This window comes from Hyla sarda, chromosome 8 (assembly GCF_029499605.1).
Source record: "Hyla sarda isolate aHylSar1 chromosome 8, aHylSar1.hap1, whole genome shotgun sequence".
Lineage (NCBI taxonomy): Eukaryota > Metazoa > Chordata > Amphibia > Anura > Hylidae > Hyla > Hyla sarda.
The window spans coordinates 92,389,726-92,406,859 of NC_079196.1; the positions used below are offsets into that span (position 1 = coordinate 92,389,726).

Below are 17,134 nucleotides of genomic sequence, written 5' to 3' on the forward strand. Positions count from 1 at the left end.
GCAACAACCCCACCACATAAAAACCATAAGACTTACAGTTCAATGGCCGCATTTGGCCTTTTTTGATGACCATGGTAATTTTGCAACCACTCCTTCAAGCAATACTGCAAGGAAGCATAAATCAAAACGCACGGCAATAATGACACATCATGAGCTAGAAAATGGTTATTTTCTATTACACTCAGGCAATAAAAAGAACTAGACACATTCATCAACTTTGACAAGCTCGAAAAGAAAATCATTAAAAAAGAAGATTTTTTTTTAATGAATTTAGCTTTGATTCAACAGGCAAACAGTCATCCATTTATCTGTAGAAAACCAAAAATATATACAAAGACTCACTTCAGAAATGCATATAGTTTACTTACAAATATCTGTACGCTCAAAAATTTAACATAAACTTTAGGGGCACTTATTGTCCTGCACATCTGTGCATGTATATATTTATATATATTTATATTTTTACATATTTTTTTATTAAATAACATTTTACAAACTGTATAGAACTTAAGTTTTTTTTCTTTTTTTTTTTTTGTACAGCAAATTCTTTGCCCTGGTAAATTAACGTGGCAAACAAACATGACGGGAGGGTCCATGTTCTTGTGTGTTCGGTCTCAAGAGGTGTGCAAGTAGAGGAAGGAAATTAAGGGGTTGAGGTATTTAGCCACGCACACAAAGAGATTGCAGCAACAGCATTAAAAATCCAAAGTAGCTCAGAAAAGTCCAAAATGTGAAAGAACAAAAACCGAAATTAATACTAATAACCCGTTAAGGGCAGGGTGGTTACATATAAAGTAGTCCATTCTGCTGAGGCAGCTCATTTTCGCTTTACATGCTGCATAGAGCAGTCCAAGGTGACTGTGTGCACTATAGAGAGACTGACTAGTTTCTTGCTCATCCAAAGGTGAAGAAGTGAAAAGGAGGCAAAGTAAAAAAAAATAAAAAATAAAAAAAAATTTGAATGGAGATTCTTTTCCAAGATCATGCAAAGTATTGCTGTAGTGCCGTTTTTGCCCTAGAAAAAGAAGAAGGACAATTTTAATTTATATCTCAAATTTATTGAAAACTACAGTGGTCCCTCAAGTTACAATATTACAGTAACCCCCCGACATGCGATGGCCCCGACATATGATAAAATCGACATACGATGCTTTTATATGTCGGGGCCATCGCATTAACTGCTATCCGACACCGCAAAATGCTTAAGCTGCTGTTGGATAGCAGTTTAAGCATCCCAGACAGGTTCGCTTACCTATTCCCGCTGCTCCGGGTCCACTTCGCGATCCTCCGGTGTCTTCTGCATCTTCTCCGGGGTCCGGGGCTCGCTTTCTGGCGTTGTTATTACGTCACTACGCACGCCGGCACAGCAGCGTAATAACGTCACCAGAAAGCGAGGCCCGGACCCTGCAGAAGATGCGGAAGAAGACGGAGGATCGCGGAGAAGACACCGGAGCAGCGGGACAGCATCGGGAGCCCCTGGGACAGCATCCGGAGCAGTGAGGACGCGGTCCGGAGCGGCGGGGACAGGCGAGTACAGCTTCCTATACTTTACATTGCACGGATCCCTCAGCATACGATGGATTCGACAAACGATGGGACGTTTGGAACGAATTACCATCGTATGTTGAGGGACCACTGTAATTGGTTCCAGGACAACCATTATAAGTTGAAACCATTGTATGTTGAGACCATAACTCTATCGAAACCTGGTAATTGGTTCTGAAGACCCAAAATGTCATCCAAAAATAGAAAAAAGTGAGGATTAAAGAAAAATAAGTAGATAACTAATATAGATAAAGCAAATCCTTACATGTAAAAGTAAGAAAGATCTGCTGGGATCTGTAAATCACTATCTATGTCGGTGTTTCCCAAGCAGGGTGCCTCCAGCTGTTGCAAAACTACAACTTCCAGCATGCCCGGACAGCCGTTGGCTGTCCGGATATGCTGGGAGTTGTAGTTTTGCAACAGCTGGAGGCACCCTGGTTGGGAAACAATGGTTTATGTAGAGGACAGGAGCTTCTTCAGGGTCCCATACAGTACGCACAGTGTCCCAAATGGAGCCGCCTTTACTTGGTGTCCAAAAGAGCAGCTCACCCTGGCACAGGTAAGGAGTAGTACAGAACTTGTAGTTCCTCGCTGTACTGTAGGGGGCGCAACCAGACAGCCAGTCAGTGCAGGCACTTCAGTAATAGAGGTGATTTACCAGTAAAATGCCCATTCTGATTGGTCAGTTCCTCCAGTTGTGACACATTTCACAGATCTGGACTGTCTGTACACTGTATGTTGAGTCTGATTTCAAGTTATGATGGTCCAGAAAAAAAAACATTGTATGGTGAAACTATTGTATGTTGAGGCTATTGTAAGTTGAGGGATCACTGTATACAAAACTTAACTTGAAAGATAAGATTATCATACATTAGTCAAAAGAAGCCATAATACGTTCCAGCTATTTTGATATATATCCTGTCCTAATTTGCCTACAGCATCAATTTCGAAACTTCCAGTCCGTTTCTGTAACTCTCACAACCAGGGTGAAGAGATACAACTGGGATGGAGTATATATTAGAAAGTTGCACTTTATCAACACTCTGGTTGATACATACATAGCTTCTAGTGTAGCTGCAAAGTAGAACTATAAGAAAATATATTTTAGCATTACATGGTGGCCATCTAAATCAATGGTGGTTTGGCAGTAATACATGGACGACTTACTTGTCACAAAGGTTTGGATCTGTTGACTGACTTAGCTTGTGAAGGATGTCAACAATACCAATTTCACGAAGCTTGTCTTGTCGTTCTTGCGAACCTTTCAATATAAAAAACGAAACACTGTCACAAAGGCGATAGCAGCAGACATATAGCACCATAAACCTGGTAACAGGAACAACGAGTCAGGGGCTCTCTTTCTTTACTGACAAATCTTGTAGACTGGTTTATTAGGCTGAAATACAAGATAAGTATGCAAACTGTATTCCACAATATTCATGTTGTCAATCAAGGTTGGGGTGGTCTAGAGCGGCAGTTCATTAATATTGTGCTCTCTCTGTATAACTGGCTATATAAAAGTTTTTTTTTTTTTTTTTAACTACAAAAAAAGTAACAAAATAGGATACCTGCTACACAGACCTAGTGACAGATTCCCTTAAGATACATTTTGTCTTGTTAGTATGCAGCTGTGCTCCCTCTATTTTACGTTGACCTTAAAGGGGTTATCCAGGAATAGAAAAACAGAGCTAATGTCTTTCAAAAACCGCTCCCCGTCTGTCTCCAGGTTGGGTGTGGTTCTGCAGCTCAGTTCCATTGAAGTGAATGGAGCCAAGTTGTAATACCACACACAACCTGGGGACAGATGTGCAGCTGCTTTTGAAAGAAATTAGCTCTATTTTTCTATTCCTGGATAACCCCTTTAATAATAACACAAAATCTAATAAGCGACTAGGTTATCGCTAGTTGTTGCTACACGCAACCAAAATGTTATTATTTAAATTCTGGCATTTTTTTTTAGAAAAGTGTACATGTTGTTTGGGCCATAAAAAAAATCTATACTTGCCCATCCCCAGTACCCCACAGGTCCCAATGCAGCTCTTATTCAGCTCCATGTGGATCTCTACTGCTCCGGTCTTCTTCCTGCTTCTGAGATGATAGGGCGGGACACCACTGTGGCCAGTGATTGACTGACTCGGAAGGTTGTGGTTCTCGTCTCGGGAAGCAGGAAGAAAACAGGAGCCACAAAGGACCTAATGGAGCCATATATAGCTTTGTCTTTTTTATCTACAGCCCCAGCAACATATAATGTATTATTATTTATTTTTAAACATTGGAATACCCATTTAAATGCCTTGCTATATAACAAGGCCGTAGGCTAAAAGAAACTCACTTGTGTTTGGCTTCCAAGTCTAATAATTTTGCAGCCAAATTATATTTTTTAATTAATAAATATTATTAATAAATATATTAGGAGCCCTGAAATGTTATCCAAAAACATAGAAGATAACTTGGCTGAAATAGTATTAGGTCACTAAACTCATTAGCTCGAAAAATATTATTTTAGATTTAACCAGACTTTTGTAAGGCAGCAGGATACTGACTATTGTCTTCCTCACCTTCCTCTTCATTCCATGTGAGGTTTGCTATGCAGAACATAGCAGCCAGCTGGAGCTTCAGGTTGGAATGACCCTGTGACGAGAGAACAGAGTAACAAGATATCAGCTATATGGCATGATAGAAACTCTTATCTTATGCTTAAAGTTTTCACCGTTTTCTTTTATAAACTCCCCTCCGAAGTTGGCAGAGAACGGCATATAAGCCAGATGGTAAAATCGAAACACAAATCAAATTCCACACAAACAAATATCTGTCTGTTGTCCTTTATTTTATGCTCCTCGGGATGTCACAATAAAGAATGTAATGCTTTCTAAATGATGTACTAAGTATAAGGACGACAATACACTGCTTTTAAGTGAATGCATCCAAAATTAAATAAGTTCTCCAGGAGGATTGTAAGGGTATATTCACAATGAGAAAATCACAAGGAATTTATTTGTGTAATTCCGTGCCAGTAGTCCGCTTCAATTCCGTCTTGAATTAACTTTCCGCTGACTTTAATGATCTTTCTGCCGCTCTGTTCACACACAGGAATTTTTGAGGACGAAATTCCAATGTGAAAATTGTATTCCCCCAGAAGACTGAACATGTTCATTCTTCTAGTAGAATACAGGGGTAAAAGCCCATTAAAGTCAATAGGACTTTATTTTTCCTGACAAAATCAGCTTGGAGTAGAACTGACGCAGAACTTTCATGCAGATAAAATTCCAAAATGGCTGCACTTCCTCCCCAGCTTTTACTGATCCTCCTCTTGATTTTCTCTTCATATTATGCACCATTTCTAAGCCAAGAAGAAGATGGCAGATTTGCTGAATTTCCTGAAGAAAATTATTCCTCTTCAATTCCTCAATGTGAATACACCATAAAATGTTACGCGTACTATGGCACTGCAATAAAAGGTAAATATTCAAATCTGGGTTGGCAGATTCTAAAAGATTAGACATGAATTCTAGTAAATCATGCATCAATATTCTTTCCCTTAAAACAATGAAAACTACATTTCAACCTGACAATGAGTCTGTGGAAGTAAGAGTCCAAAGGATCCATTGACTGATGTTTGCATCATAAACAGAAGGCCTGCTGTGAGTGTGTACAGAGCCTTACTGTAACTGTTATGCCACAAAGCTTTGCTGGGAGACTGTTGCAAAAACACTGGCCCAAAGAAGAAAATGCTAATACAATATAGGTCAGTGGTTCCCAACCTACCGTAAAGGTACCTCAGGGGGTATGTGCTGCAGGCTGAGGGAGTACAAAAATGTAATTGGTGTTTGCCAGGACATCGACAGAGTAAACATGTCAGCCTGCTAGCTTCCAACTGGGGCACAGGTTTGTGATGGCCGGGCAGAAACCATTCTCAACTGTACTGTGTATGTGCCTTTAAGACGGGAAGTACAATCGAACAGAGAAACATCAGCTCCCTATTCTGTCACTTCTTTTTCAGGATAACTAAGGACCTCAGCTTCTTGGTGCAGGCAGCCTGATGTCATGCTGCTAGCACCGAGAGTGTTACAGCAGGATAGGAGCCAGCCTTGGGAAAAGTGGTTTTTTTCTTTATTTTAATTGGCCTGAATACTTTGGGGGATACACCAGGTGGAATAAAATAGTACAGTAAGGGGTACAAGAGGGACATTAATAGTATGTGGGGTTGGTTGGGGATACAGGTTGGACCTAACTATACATAAAAGTGGCATATATGTGCCACTTTTCACTATTCTCTGAGAAGAAGCCATGAAAAAGTGCCAGCACTATCACAAAACAGACACCAATGCTGCCCAATTGACCCCATTAATCAAGACCCTTTGTAGAGTCCATCATTATGATGGGAAGAATAGTTTGCTGTGTAGTGCTTTTTTCCTATCAAATACAATTGGTTCCTTGGGGGGGGGTACTTGGTTGTAACACTAGGGGGTACCAGGATTGGGTGCAAACCAAATTGAATTATTTTAGTTTTTTGACTTTTTGTCTAACTTGTCATAAGTAATAAACACACGACCTCCTATAACTTCTGTCTCAACATATCTTGAGATGAGTAAAAGGCAAGGACATTGCTCCAGTGTTAAAATCATATACCTGTAATAGATGTCATCTGTCGGCCATAAGCTACCACATTTAAAAATAAAAAAATAATTATATATGTTTACTGTATTTTTTTTTTTTTACTGGATGGTAGTAACAGATGCCTCGAAGGGATGCAATCCACTGTTGAAAGATTTTTGCTGAAAGATCATTCATGAACACATTGGCCCAGATTTATCAAACCGTGAGAGAGAAAAAGTGGAGAGATTTTACCACAGCGACCAATCACAGCTCAGCTAATGAGCTCTGGTAAAGTGAAAGCTGAGCTGTGATTGGTTCATGTGGAAAAGTTTCTCCAGTTTTCCTCTCACACAGTTTGATAAATTTGGGCCATAGTGAATATACTGAAGGTTAAATGCAAGGAAATCTGCAGGTAAAATGTGCACCGTGCAATCAGTGACTTTCTCTGCAAAAAAATCTCTGCACCCAATGTTGTGGATATGATGCTGATGATTCCATTGTGGATTTGATGCTGTGTCCACCGATTGATTCCTTGTGTGAACGTACAATCGTGTTGAAACGGACCATCGTTTGTTGAAACCATCGCATGTTGAGGGATCAGTGCAATGTAAAGTATAGGACAGTGGTCTACAACCTGCGGACCTCCAGATGTTGCAAAACTAAAACACCCAGCATACCCCGGACAGCCGTTGGCTGTCCGGGCATGCTGGGTGTTGTAGTTTTGCAACATCTGGAGGTCCGCAGGTTGTAGACCATTGTTAGAGGAAGTTGTACTCACCTGTCCCCGCCGCTCTGGACAGTCACTGCTCGTCACCGCTGCCTGGGATGTCACTGTCCATCGCTGTCGCCGCGTCCCCGACGCTCCAGCAAGGCTTCTGCTTCCCCGGCATCCGCGTTCTGCGTCGCCGCCATCACGTCGCTACGCATGCCGCTCCTATTGGATGACGGGACGGCGTGCGAAGCGACGTGATGACGTCGATGAGAGCGCCGACGATGCAGGGGATCTTGAAGAGGACGCGCCGGAGCCCCGAGGACAGGTAAGAGACATCACCGGAGCTCACAGGGCACCGTAAACGGCTATCCGGGGGCAGCTGAAGCAGTCAGCGCTGCCGGATAGCCGTTTATGCGATGGCCCCAACATAAAAATGCATCGTATGTTGAAATTATTGTATGTCGGGGCCATTGTAGGTGGAGGGGTCACTGTAATTTGCATGGGTTTGTTTAACTTTTCATTGCTGAAAGTCCCAAAAAAGCAGCTTTTTACTTGCCACGTAATACTTGATTTTCTGCAGGATGTCATCGTTCGTCATAATGAGGTCTTTGGCTGTTGTCCCGTCTGCTATGTTTGCAAGAATACATAATGTCTGAAACACAAACAATGATGGTAAATTAATTTGTACACTGTCATTTACATCAATGGGGCTGAGGTACAATAACCACTCCCTGTAAACAAAAGTATCTGGGGGAAAAAGATGGTCTACTTATTATATTAGACAACTCCTTTAAAGGGGTACTCCTGCCCTAAGACATCTCATCCCCTATCCAAAGGATAGGGGATAAGATGTCTGATCGAGGGGGTCCCGCCGTTGGGGACCCCCGCAATCTTGCATTCGGCACCCACCTCTTTGAGCTGCACGCAGTGCTGCCAGCTCACAAACTGCCGGCCACGGGGCCGGAGTATCGTGATGTCACGACTCCGCCCCCGTGTGACGTCACCCCCCCCCACACTATGCAAGTCTATGGCAGGGTGCATGAGCGGCATGAAGCTCAAAGAGGTGGGTGCCGAATGCAAGATTGCGGGGGTCCCCAGCGGCGGGGTCCCTGCGGTCAGACATCTTATCCCCTATTCTTTGGATAGTGGGATAAGATGTCTTAGGGCCGGAGTGCTTCTACATATCAAAATAAAGGATGGCAGGCAACTTGGAAAAAATGTGAAAAATTAAATACAGTATAATACAACTAAATATAATATAACCTGAACAAATTAAACAATTCTGTATCTTGACTTCATGAACTTAGGAAACATATAGTGACACTGACAAAACAAATGTAAATACTAATAGAATAGTAATGCACATTATAGGGGGCTGCTACTCCATCCATTGTGTAGATTCTACAAGAGTTCAATACATATCTCACATGTGCTAATAAAATATGCACTACTGAGCTGAGAACCCCTGCCTGTAAGATGAAGTACTGCCTGTCACGTCTTACGTTATATTACATTTCATGATCTTAAAAAGGTCACTGTAGTTTAGAAGGAAACTGAGGGGACATACCTGTTCCTTGACCTCAATGTTATGCTCCCCTTCAAGAATGAAGGTCACTGCTTGCATTATCTGCTTCCCATGTGTGCTCATTATCTGGTCTATGTGCTTGAAGTTCAGAAAGAAGACAAGGATAAAACAATGCATAACGTTACCAATAGCAATGCCCGTAGGTAAAAGGGTTACATTGTATCTATATTCTACCAAAAAGAACTATGATAACTGAAAGAAATATATTTAAATACACCATGTGCATTAGTCTTACAGCCTATACCTGCAGGTTATGGGATCACATCCTCTGACTTAATTAATTCCATAGTTACCATACTTCCAATGGAAATCGCAGAACACAGACGCAGTCTGCTTAGGAATACTCTTTTTTTTTCTTTTTCAACCATTAATAATTACAAGACATTTAATTATAGGTTGAAAGTAAAGAGCAATAAGGCTCCATAGCAAAAGATTGTAAAAATGCCAGAACACAACATGTTTAAATGATAAGCATGAATCGTTTCCAGATTTGGCCTTGAATTAATGTAAATGGAATAAGGGAGGAATTTATTTTACTCATTAACAGCATAAAAGCTGAGGGTACATATACTATGTGATATCAATATTGCTGATTATATACTTATTAATTAAACTAGACTTCATCCCCCTCACTGTAATGAAAAATTGCAGACATTTATGACTTTCTCTATTTGTGTTTGGTTATTATTGTACAGTTATGTGATAAACATGTATCATAGTGTGTCGGGTCTTCCAGGTTTCCCTCCTACCTATTATCTCTGTTGTCTGTATTCAATAAATATACAGTGACCCCCTGACCTACGATGGCCCCGACATACAATAATTTCAACATGCGATGGCCTCTCAGAGGCCATCGCATGTTGAAGGCAGCATCAACATATGTCGGGGCCATCACATAAACGGCTATACGGCAGCGCAGACTGCTTCAGCTGCAGCCGGATAGCCGTTTACGGTGCCCCGTGTGGTCCGCTGACAATCACTTACCTGTCCTTGGGGCTCCGGTGCGTCCTCTTCGGGATCCCCTCCATCGTCGGCGATCTCCATGGTTGTCATCACGTCGCTGTGCATGCCGTCCCGTCATCCAATAGGAGCGGCGTGCATAGCAGAGGCCTTGCTGGAGCGTCAGGGACGTGGCGACAACGATGGAAGGCGACATCCAGGGCAGCGGTGACGGTTCGGAGCGGCAGGGACAGGCGAGTACAACTTCCTATACCAGTGGTCTTCAACCTGCGGACACTCCAGATGTTGCAAAACTACAACTCCCAGCATGCCCGGACAGCCGTTGGCTGTCCGGGCATGCTGGGTGTTGTAGTTTTGCAACATCTGGAGTGTCCACAGGTTGTAGACCACTGTCCTATACTTTATATTGCACGGATCTCTCAACATACAATGGTTTCAACAAACGATGGTCCATTTGGAACGGATTACCATCGTATGTTGAGGGACCACTGTATTTTATAACAGCTAAACTGGACTTTCCTTTACTCATGATGCCCTATGGCCAACGGTTTACGGAGTCCAATGGCCCTTTCAAACTGTGTAAAGATTGGTTTGTGAAAGTTAGGGTCTGATATCACTCCTTAATATAGATATTAAAATGTACACACTGCACCTTGCTAACAGATTAAATTCTCTCTTAACCCTTCCTGATATTCGCCATACCTCTACGTAAAAAATTTCAGGACTGGGAGTATAAAGCAAGCCCAGAAGCTAAGCCCATTCCATACATGGTGGGTATGGGCTGCTAACTGCATTTAACTACCTAGATGCTGCGGTCAATAGAAATCAGGAAGAATATCAGTCGGCTGAACAAGCATCTACAGCAGTGGTCTCCAACCTGCGGAGCTCCAGATGTTGCAAAACTACAACTCCCAGCATGCCCGTTGGCTGTCCGGTCATGCTGGGAGTTGTAGTTTTGCAACATCTGGAGGTCCGCAAGTTGGAGACCACTGATCTACAGTTTGTGACCTTTAGAGACCATAGGAAGATGCTGAGGCGACCTATACCTCAAACACATCAGGGTAGAGCTGACAATTACTTTCAAAAGCCAAAAGGCAAATCACTAGGCCCGTATTGTCAAGTTATTAATGGGAGTCCCAGCCCACAGACTCCCACTAATGACAACTTCTGAGTTGTATAATGTATGTTCATCTTCACATATTTTTTAACATGTCATTGAGACATTCTAGAAGATAAAATCCGAAGGGGTCTGAGCTGAGACCCCACATATCATTAGAATGGAGAAACAGTGGAACTGTCAATATCTGCTTACAGTCATTTTCTTTACATTTATAAATATTAGCAACTAGTGAAGACATGACAGATAAAAGTGGCAGACTTACTGGCCGCGTAGACAACAAGTTTCTGAGAAGTCCTAATGTCTTCATTAACACGTTAACATCCGAATCGGAGAGTAGTCGAAACAATTGTTCAGTACTCAAACCTCTTAAAATGTCTGATTTTATCTTCTGATCAGCTTGAAATGCCATGTTCTGGGGAATACGACCGACTGTTATAAAAGTGCTATGATTTGACTAACAATCACTTCTAGTAAAAAACAAAAACAAACAAACAAAAAAAAAAACACTCACCATCAAAGCCCATATACCATTGACCCGCAGAGCCGGATTCTCACTAACTGTCAGACTACACAGCAGCTCTATGGCTCCAGATTCCAGAATTGGCTGCAAGTAAAAATATATGCAAGTAAAATACCATATGATTATATTATATGTGATTATTTAATTATTACACAAGCAGAATTGTGTAACTTACATCTGAATATAAACTACAAATAATGTTGTGTCATTTTAAAACTGTTTTACTTTACTAACATTGGACTGATACCAGACTAAATGTTCCAGACGCTGGGGCAGTAGAGTAACCCCTTTAAGCTTACATCTCCCAGCATTTGTTCTGCACACTAGTCTTTCATGTTCTGTGTATGTATGATATTGTACTTCAACTACCTGGGAAACCATGGTCTAATGCAGGAAGAAAAGCAATGTATCTTGACACTAGATCTATCCAGTGCTGTAAGGTTGTTACTGGTAAGACAATGCTAATAGATTCCAAGCTGTGACTAGCAACAAGTTAGATACAGGTCTAGATCTGTATTACATGAAAACGCAAAACTTGTTTAGATGTGTTTGTTTAATGGTCATGATATGTCAGACGTGAGTTCTAAAAGGAGAATTATTCTTGGTGCACTCCTGGTAGGGGCACCTGTAAGGGTGGGTTCACACCACGATTTTCTATACAGTTTTTGGATATGTTTTTTTTTTTTTAAAAACATATGCAACCGTACAGCAAACCGTGGCCATAGACTTTCCATTCAAAACCGTATGCACCATATTGTATACGGTTGTCTCAGTTTTTCACACCACACGGTTTTTTACTTTTTTTTTTTTTTTTTTTCTGGACAGAAAACTGTGGCCTACCACGGTTTTCGGTCCAGGTGAAAAACAGTATTGACCCGTATACTTTTTTATTTTTTTTTTTAACATGGGAGTCAATGGGAACCGTACAGACCTGTAAGTGTGTACGGTTCCATCCAGTTTTTACCATACGGTTTTTGACTTTGCACAGTTTTTTTTTCTTGCCATTTCAATCAAACAAGTGAAACTTTATTCATAATGGAGTGAAAAGTTCAAAACGTATACGTATTTTTTCTTAAAAAATGGATGCAACCGGACATCATTTTTCAAACCGTATACAGATAAAACTGTGTACACTCGTTTTGATACAGTTTAGTCAGGTTTAGAGGAATCCGTTTTTTTTTTTTTTTTTTTAATCAAAAACCTGATAAAAAACTGTATTGCAAAAACGTGGTGTGAACTCACCCTAACCCAGGTTGCAGAGTTAATGAGTGTGCCATGGTCTCCTGTTTCTTTGATCACATCTCAGTATACAAAGACAAGCAAAACATCTAGAAACAGAAATAGCTGTAGTTAAAACTTGATGAGAGGGACAGATGAGCACTTTGTTAAAACACAAAACCAAAACTACAGCCCCTAAAAACACTGCACGATTGGATGCAAGTTAAAGGGCACCAGTAGAAGTGTGCTTTTTAGCTACAATTCAACAAATTGCTCTTCTCGTCAAGTTTTGACTTTTAACACAGATACTTCTGTCTACAGATGGTTTGCTGGTCTTTGCGTACTGAGATGTGATCAAGAAAACTGCAGACCTCAACACACCCATCCCTTCGCCAACTTGGGTCACAACCGCCACTAACAGAGCACACCAACAATAATTTCCATTGATTCTTCTTTGGAACTCCAGGTCTGACAAATAATATCTTTAAAACAAATAAACAGATTATTAGAAAAGTACAAGTAAGGGCCGGTTCACACCACGTTTTTAGTGTACGGGAACCGGATATGGCTGGGGGGAGTGAAAACCGGGCGCTCCCGTATCCCAGCCGGCCCCGGCCCGTATGTAATGCATTTTAATGAGCCGATCGGAGTCAAACGGTGACTTTGGTCGGCTAATTTTTGCCCCGTATACGGTTCTCTAACCGGACCTAAAACCGTAATATACCACGGTTTTAGGTCCGGTCCGAAAGCCGTATATGGGGCAAAAATTAGCCGAATGGAGTCAGCATTTGACTCCGGTTGGCTCAATAAAATTAATTGGGTTTGGATCCGTCCAGGATACGGAAGCACTAGGTTTTTGCTCCGCCCAACCAAATCCGGCACCCATACACTACAAACGTAGTGTGAACCCAGCCTAATAAAGTTTATCAACAGCAATATAGACTGAGAAAAAAAGGGGGCATTACTAAAAATGGGGATGGTTCCATTGGTCCCACACAGCGGTATTGTATTTGATAATTTTTACTTATGGTATTAATATGAATGGTGAACAGGGCTCCATTCTTTAGGCAAACGGCGGCAGTGAAGACCGTATCTTTAGCGCTAGTGCAAAAACTTTTTGTTTTTTAAATGTGTACAAAAGACTTTGTAATAGATACATGAGATAGATGTAATAGAATAACTATTCAATGGTTGTTGTCCACTGGTCATCAATGTTGTAAGAAAATGAATTTAATGTAAAATAAATACAATAAAATCTCTCCAAAAAGAGAAACCACCCCCATATTCAGACAAGATTTAGTATGACAGATTTTAAGTCCACCATATATTGTGCATAGTGGCCATTTTCTTTATTAAGGCCATAACAAAAGAAGATCACTTTTCAATACAAATTTGGATAGTTTTCACAGTTTTTTTTGTTTTTTACTGTAAGTATAAACCCCCATAAAAGGATATCATTTACACATTTTTACTTAATTTTTTATAAATGTATGCTCATTGGTATGCAGTGTAGGAAAAAAAAACATCAGAGGTAGAACAGCAGCACAGGATGGGCCTTACTGATGTACACATTTCCTAATAAATGTCAGAAAGGCCTATTGCTAGTGTAGTCTGTATAAGATCAGATCGGAAGTGAATTGATACTAATGAAAGGGTTAAAATGGCTGACTCATGCAGATGGCGTCCATTAATTCTTCTTACCCAATTCACTAATTTAATTTCTGATAAAAACAAAAGTACAGGATGTTTCATGATGAATGCTACTTGTAATAATGGAAAACAAGATGGTGATGAAGTCATTGGGGAGTCACTAGAGGTCTCTACACACGTCATTCCTGCTGCTCCTTCCCAAAAAGCACAGGGATATGTGGTTCACCACTGGTCGTGAATTTTTTATATTGTCAAATCCATTTTCTTCCAGATGCATTTATAGCATTCAGAAAATAAGCTCGGGATTTCATTACATTTTTATAGAACAATAAAATGCCTTTTTGTATTGTACTGCTTTAAAAATAGGTGTCAGAAAAACCTCACAAATTCCATAGGTCACATAGTGTCAATAAAGCAAAAAATTAATAATGTACTACTACCCAACTGAACCAAAGTGTATGTACAAATGTATGCACCCACACAAAAAGCAGTCTATAGTTTACAGGAAATTGCTCCAGAAGAAAGTGATTACAAGGTAATTTGGAGTTAAAGGGAATGTATTTCATGAATGAGATTTAAGTATGTGGCAGATGAATAATGTGTTTTATTGTTGTAAAAAAATTAAATAATGGGCTACATTTTCCTAGGGGAGGCTATAATGTAGACACACATCCATTCTGTATTGTGTGAATAGATTGTGCATTAGGATGTGGAGTGCTTTATGGCAATGAATAAGTGGTAATAAACAGAAAAGTGTCCATAGATTAATAGTGTCCAGGGAGTGTAGTATAGGTGGGGGAATGCTCATGGAGCCAAGAGCTATCTCTGTGGTACTCTCATACCTTAGCCATGTCCTGAAAGAGGATGTGTTCTCAATAGAAAGAGTCAATTCCAGAATCCTATGGCGACTGCTCATCTCTCTGAGAAGAAAAGGACTGGCCATTTAAATTCTAACTGCCCGATCATTATCTAGCCTGACATCTGCCATTGGAGAAATCGGCGACTTTGGCCCTCATTTATCTAAAATGTATGACTAGTATTTATCCTAAAGATCATGAAGAAGGGGATAAATACAAAGGCTTATCTGTATATAGAGTTCCTACCCCTATCTAGTAGTAGAACAGGGCAGTTCTCTTTATTATAATGATTATGAAATGAGTTTAGTGAAAAAACATAGTTGTAACATGGTAATGGTTAAGAGGTTAACATCTCTATCTTCCCAAATGGAATCACTCCACTCAAGATTTTGCATACATTTACACCCTTAAATGTGCTATGTTTCCTCCCCACTTTGTTTTAGGGGCTTCATCACATGTGGTGACATGCCATAAAATAATATATTTTTGGGGGCAAGTGGTCAAACTAAACTGTCAAGTCCCTAAAATTTACTTTCCTAAATTATCTATAGATCAAACAAACATGTAAATATGTTTTCATGGCAGTCAGAATACACATTAGTGCCCTGTGGAATACAGGTTCTTCATATCATTTTCTTCCTTTTCCTCTCCTTCTTACTGTACTAAAACTTTTTTTTTTAAAACCTTTTATAAGTTTCCTACAATGTAAATACTTCAGAAAATGTGTCCAGTTTACCATATTTTGTGCCCTGTGTGGCAATCATTTGCATTATTATGTTTATATGCAATGCACCAATTTTTAAAATAAAATACCTTGTAAGGGTAGGGTAACACACAGCGCATTTGCAGCATATTTCCCGCTGCGTGAAATCCGCTGCATATTTCCCGATGCAGGATCTGCTACAAGCAAAGACACTGGGCTACCCGGCCACAGCCCTGTGTGGGAGTAAGGTTGGACTTACAGTGATGCACGAGTCCGCCTCCAAACCTCACTGCACACACAGGGCTGCGGCCGGGTAGCCCTGTGTGTCTGCTTGTAGTAGAATCCGCCATGTATTTCCTGCAGTGTGAAACCCAAAATATTGTGGATGCGCAGTGTGTGACCCTATCCTTTAACTAAAAGATAAAACTGTTTCTGCCAGTAATCCAGTTTCCCCTCTGTCCACTAGGGGCCATGCACGAGCACTAGCTATGTTTCATAGCAGTGATTCCCAACCAGGGTGCCCCAGCACACCGATGTGCCATGTGCTCCCGGCGGCCAAAACGTTTTAGTTTTTCTGTTTTATATTTTTTAATATTTGAAATTTCCTGCTGGCGGAAGCGTCAGCCGGGGGGGTAGGGTGTGTTTGAATGTACGCAGGGGCAGAAGCGGGGTAGGGGGCGGGGTGGTTGAATGGAAGCAGGGGTGCGGGGGGGATGTGAATGGAAGAAGGAGCAGGGGGGCTAATGGTAGCAGGGGGGGTGGTTAATGGGAGCTGGGGGGTTGATAGGAGCAGGGGGCATTAATGGGAGCAGGGGGGGAGTTAATGGGAGCAGGGGGGAAGTTAATGGGAACAGGGGAGTAGTTAATGGGAGCAGGGGGGGGTGGTTAATGGGAGCAGGAAGGGGTCAATGGGAGTAGGGGGGTGAATGGAAGCAGGATCAGGAGTGAGGTTAATGGAGGCAGGATCAAGGTGGGGGGGTTTAATGGGAGCAGGGGCGGTTATTGGGAGTAGGGGGGGTTAATGGAAGGGAGGGGGATGGAAGCAGGGGGGGTGAATGGAAGCAGAAGCAGGGAGGGTTAATGGAAGCTGGATCAGGGGGGTTAATGGGAGCAAGGGGGTTAATGGGAGCAGGGGGGTTAATGGAAGAAGGATCAGGAGGGACGTTAATGGAAGCAGGATCAGGGTGGGGGTTAAGGGGAGCAGAGGGGTTAATGGAAGGGGGGGTGGAAGCAGGGGGTGAATGGAAGCAGAAGCAGGGGGGTAATGGAAGCAGGATCAGGGGGTTAATGGGAGCAGGGGGGTTAATGGGAGCAGGGGGGTTAATGGGAGCAGGATCAGGAGGGGGGTTAATGGAAGCAGGATCAGGGTGGGGGGGGGGTTAACGGGAGCAGGGGGGATTATTGGGAGCAGGAGGGGTTAATGGAAGCAGGTGGGGTGAATGGAAGCAGGAACAGTGGGGGTAATGGAAGCCGGATCAGGGAGGTTAATGGGAGCGGGGGGGGGGGGTTAATGGAAGTGGGGGGAGGTGAATGGAAGCAGGATCAGGGTGGGGGGGGGGGTTAACGGGAGCAGGGGGGGTTATTGGGAGCAGGGGGGATTATTGGGAGCAGGAGGGGGGGTGAATGGAAGCAGAGGGGGTTGAATGGAAGCAGAAGCAGGAGGGTGAA

General features: G+C 41.8%; 1 protein-coding gene across 3 annotated transcripts in view; it reads right to left on the reverse strand.

Moving 5' to 3' along the window:
• Positions 1–325: 325 nt before the first annotated feature.
• The window catches only part of ARMC8 (armadillo repeat containing 8), a 77,954-nt gene continuing 61,145 nt past the window's right edge, over positions 326–17,134 (reverse strand). For all 3 annotated transcript variants that reach the window (XM_056536788.1, XM_056536787.1, XM_056536789.1), the window contains 7 exons: positions 11,030–11,122; positions 10,781–10,930; positions 8,421–8,516; positions 7,410–7,505; positions 4,104–4,176; positions 2,713–2,806; positions 326–1,015 (listed from right to left, as the gene is read on the reverse strand). In XM_056536788.1, the coding sequence (XP_056392763.1) occupies positions 982–1,015; positions 2,713–2,806; positions 4,104–4,176; positions 7,410–7,505; positions 8,421–8,516; positions 10,781–10,930; positions 11,030–11,122 (636 nt within the window). In that variant the 3' untranslated portion in view covers positions 326–981. The remainder of the gene's footprint in view (positions 1,016–2,712; positions 2,807–4,103; positions 4,177–7,409; positions 7,506–8,420; positions 8,517–10,780; positions 10,931–11,029; positions 11,123–17,134) is intronic.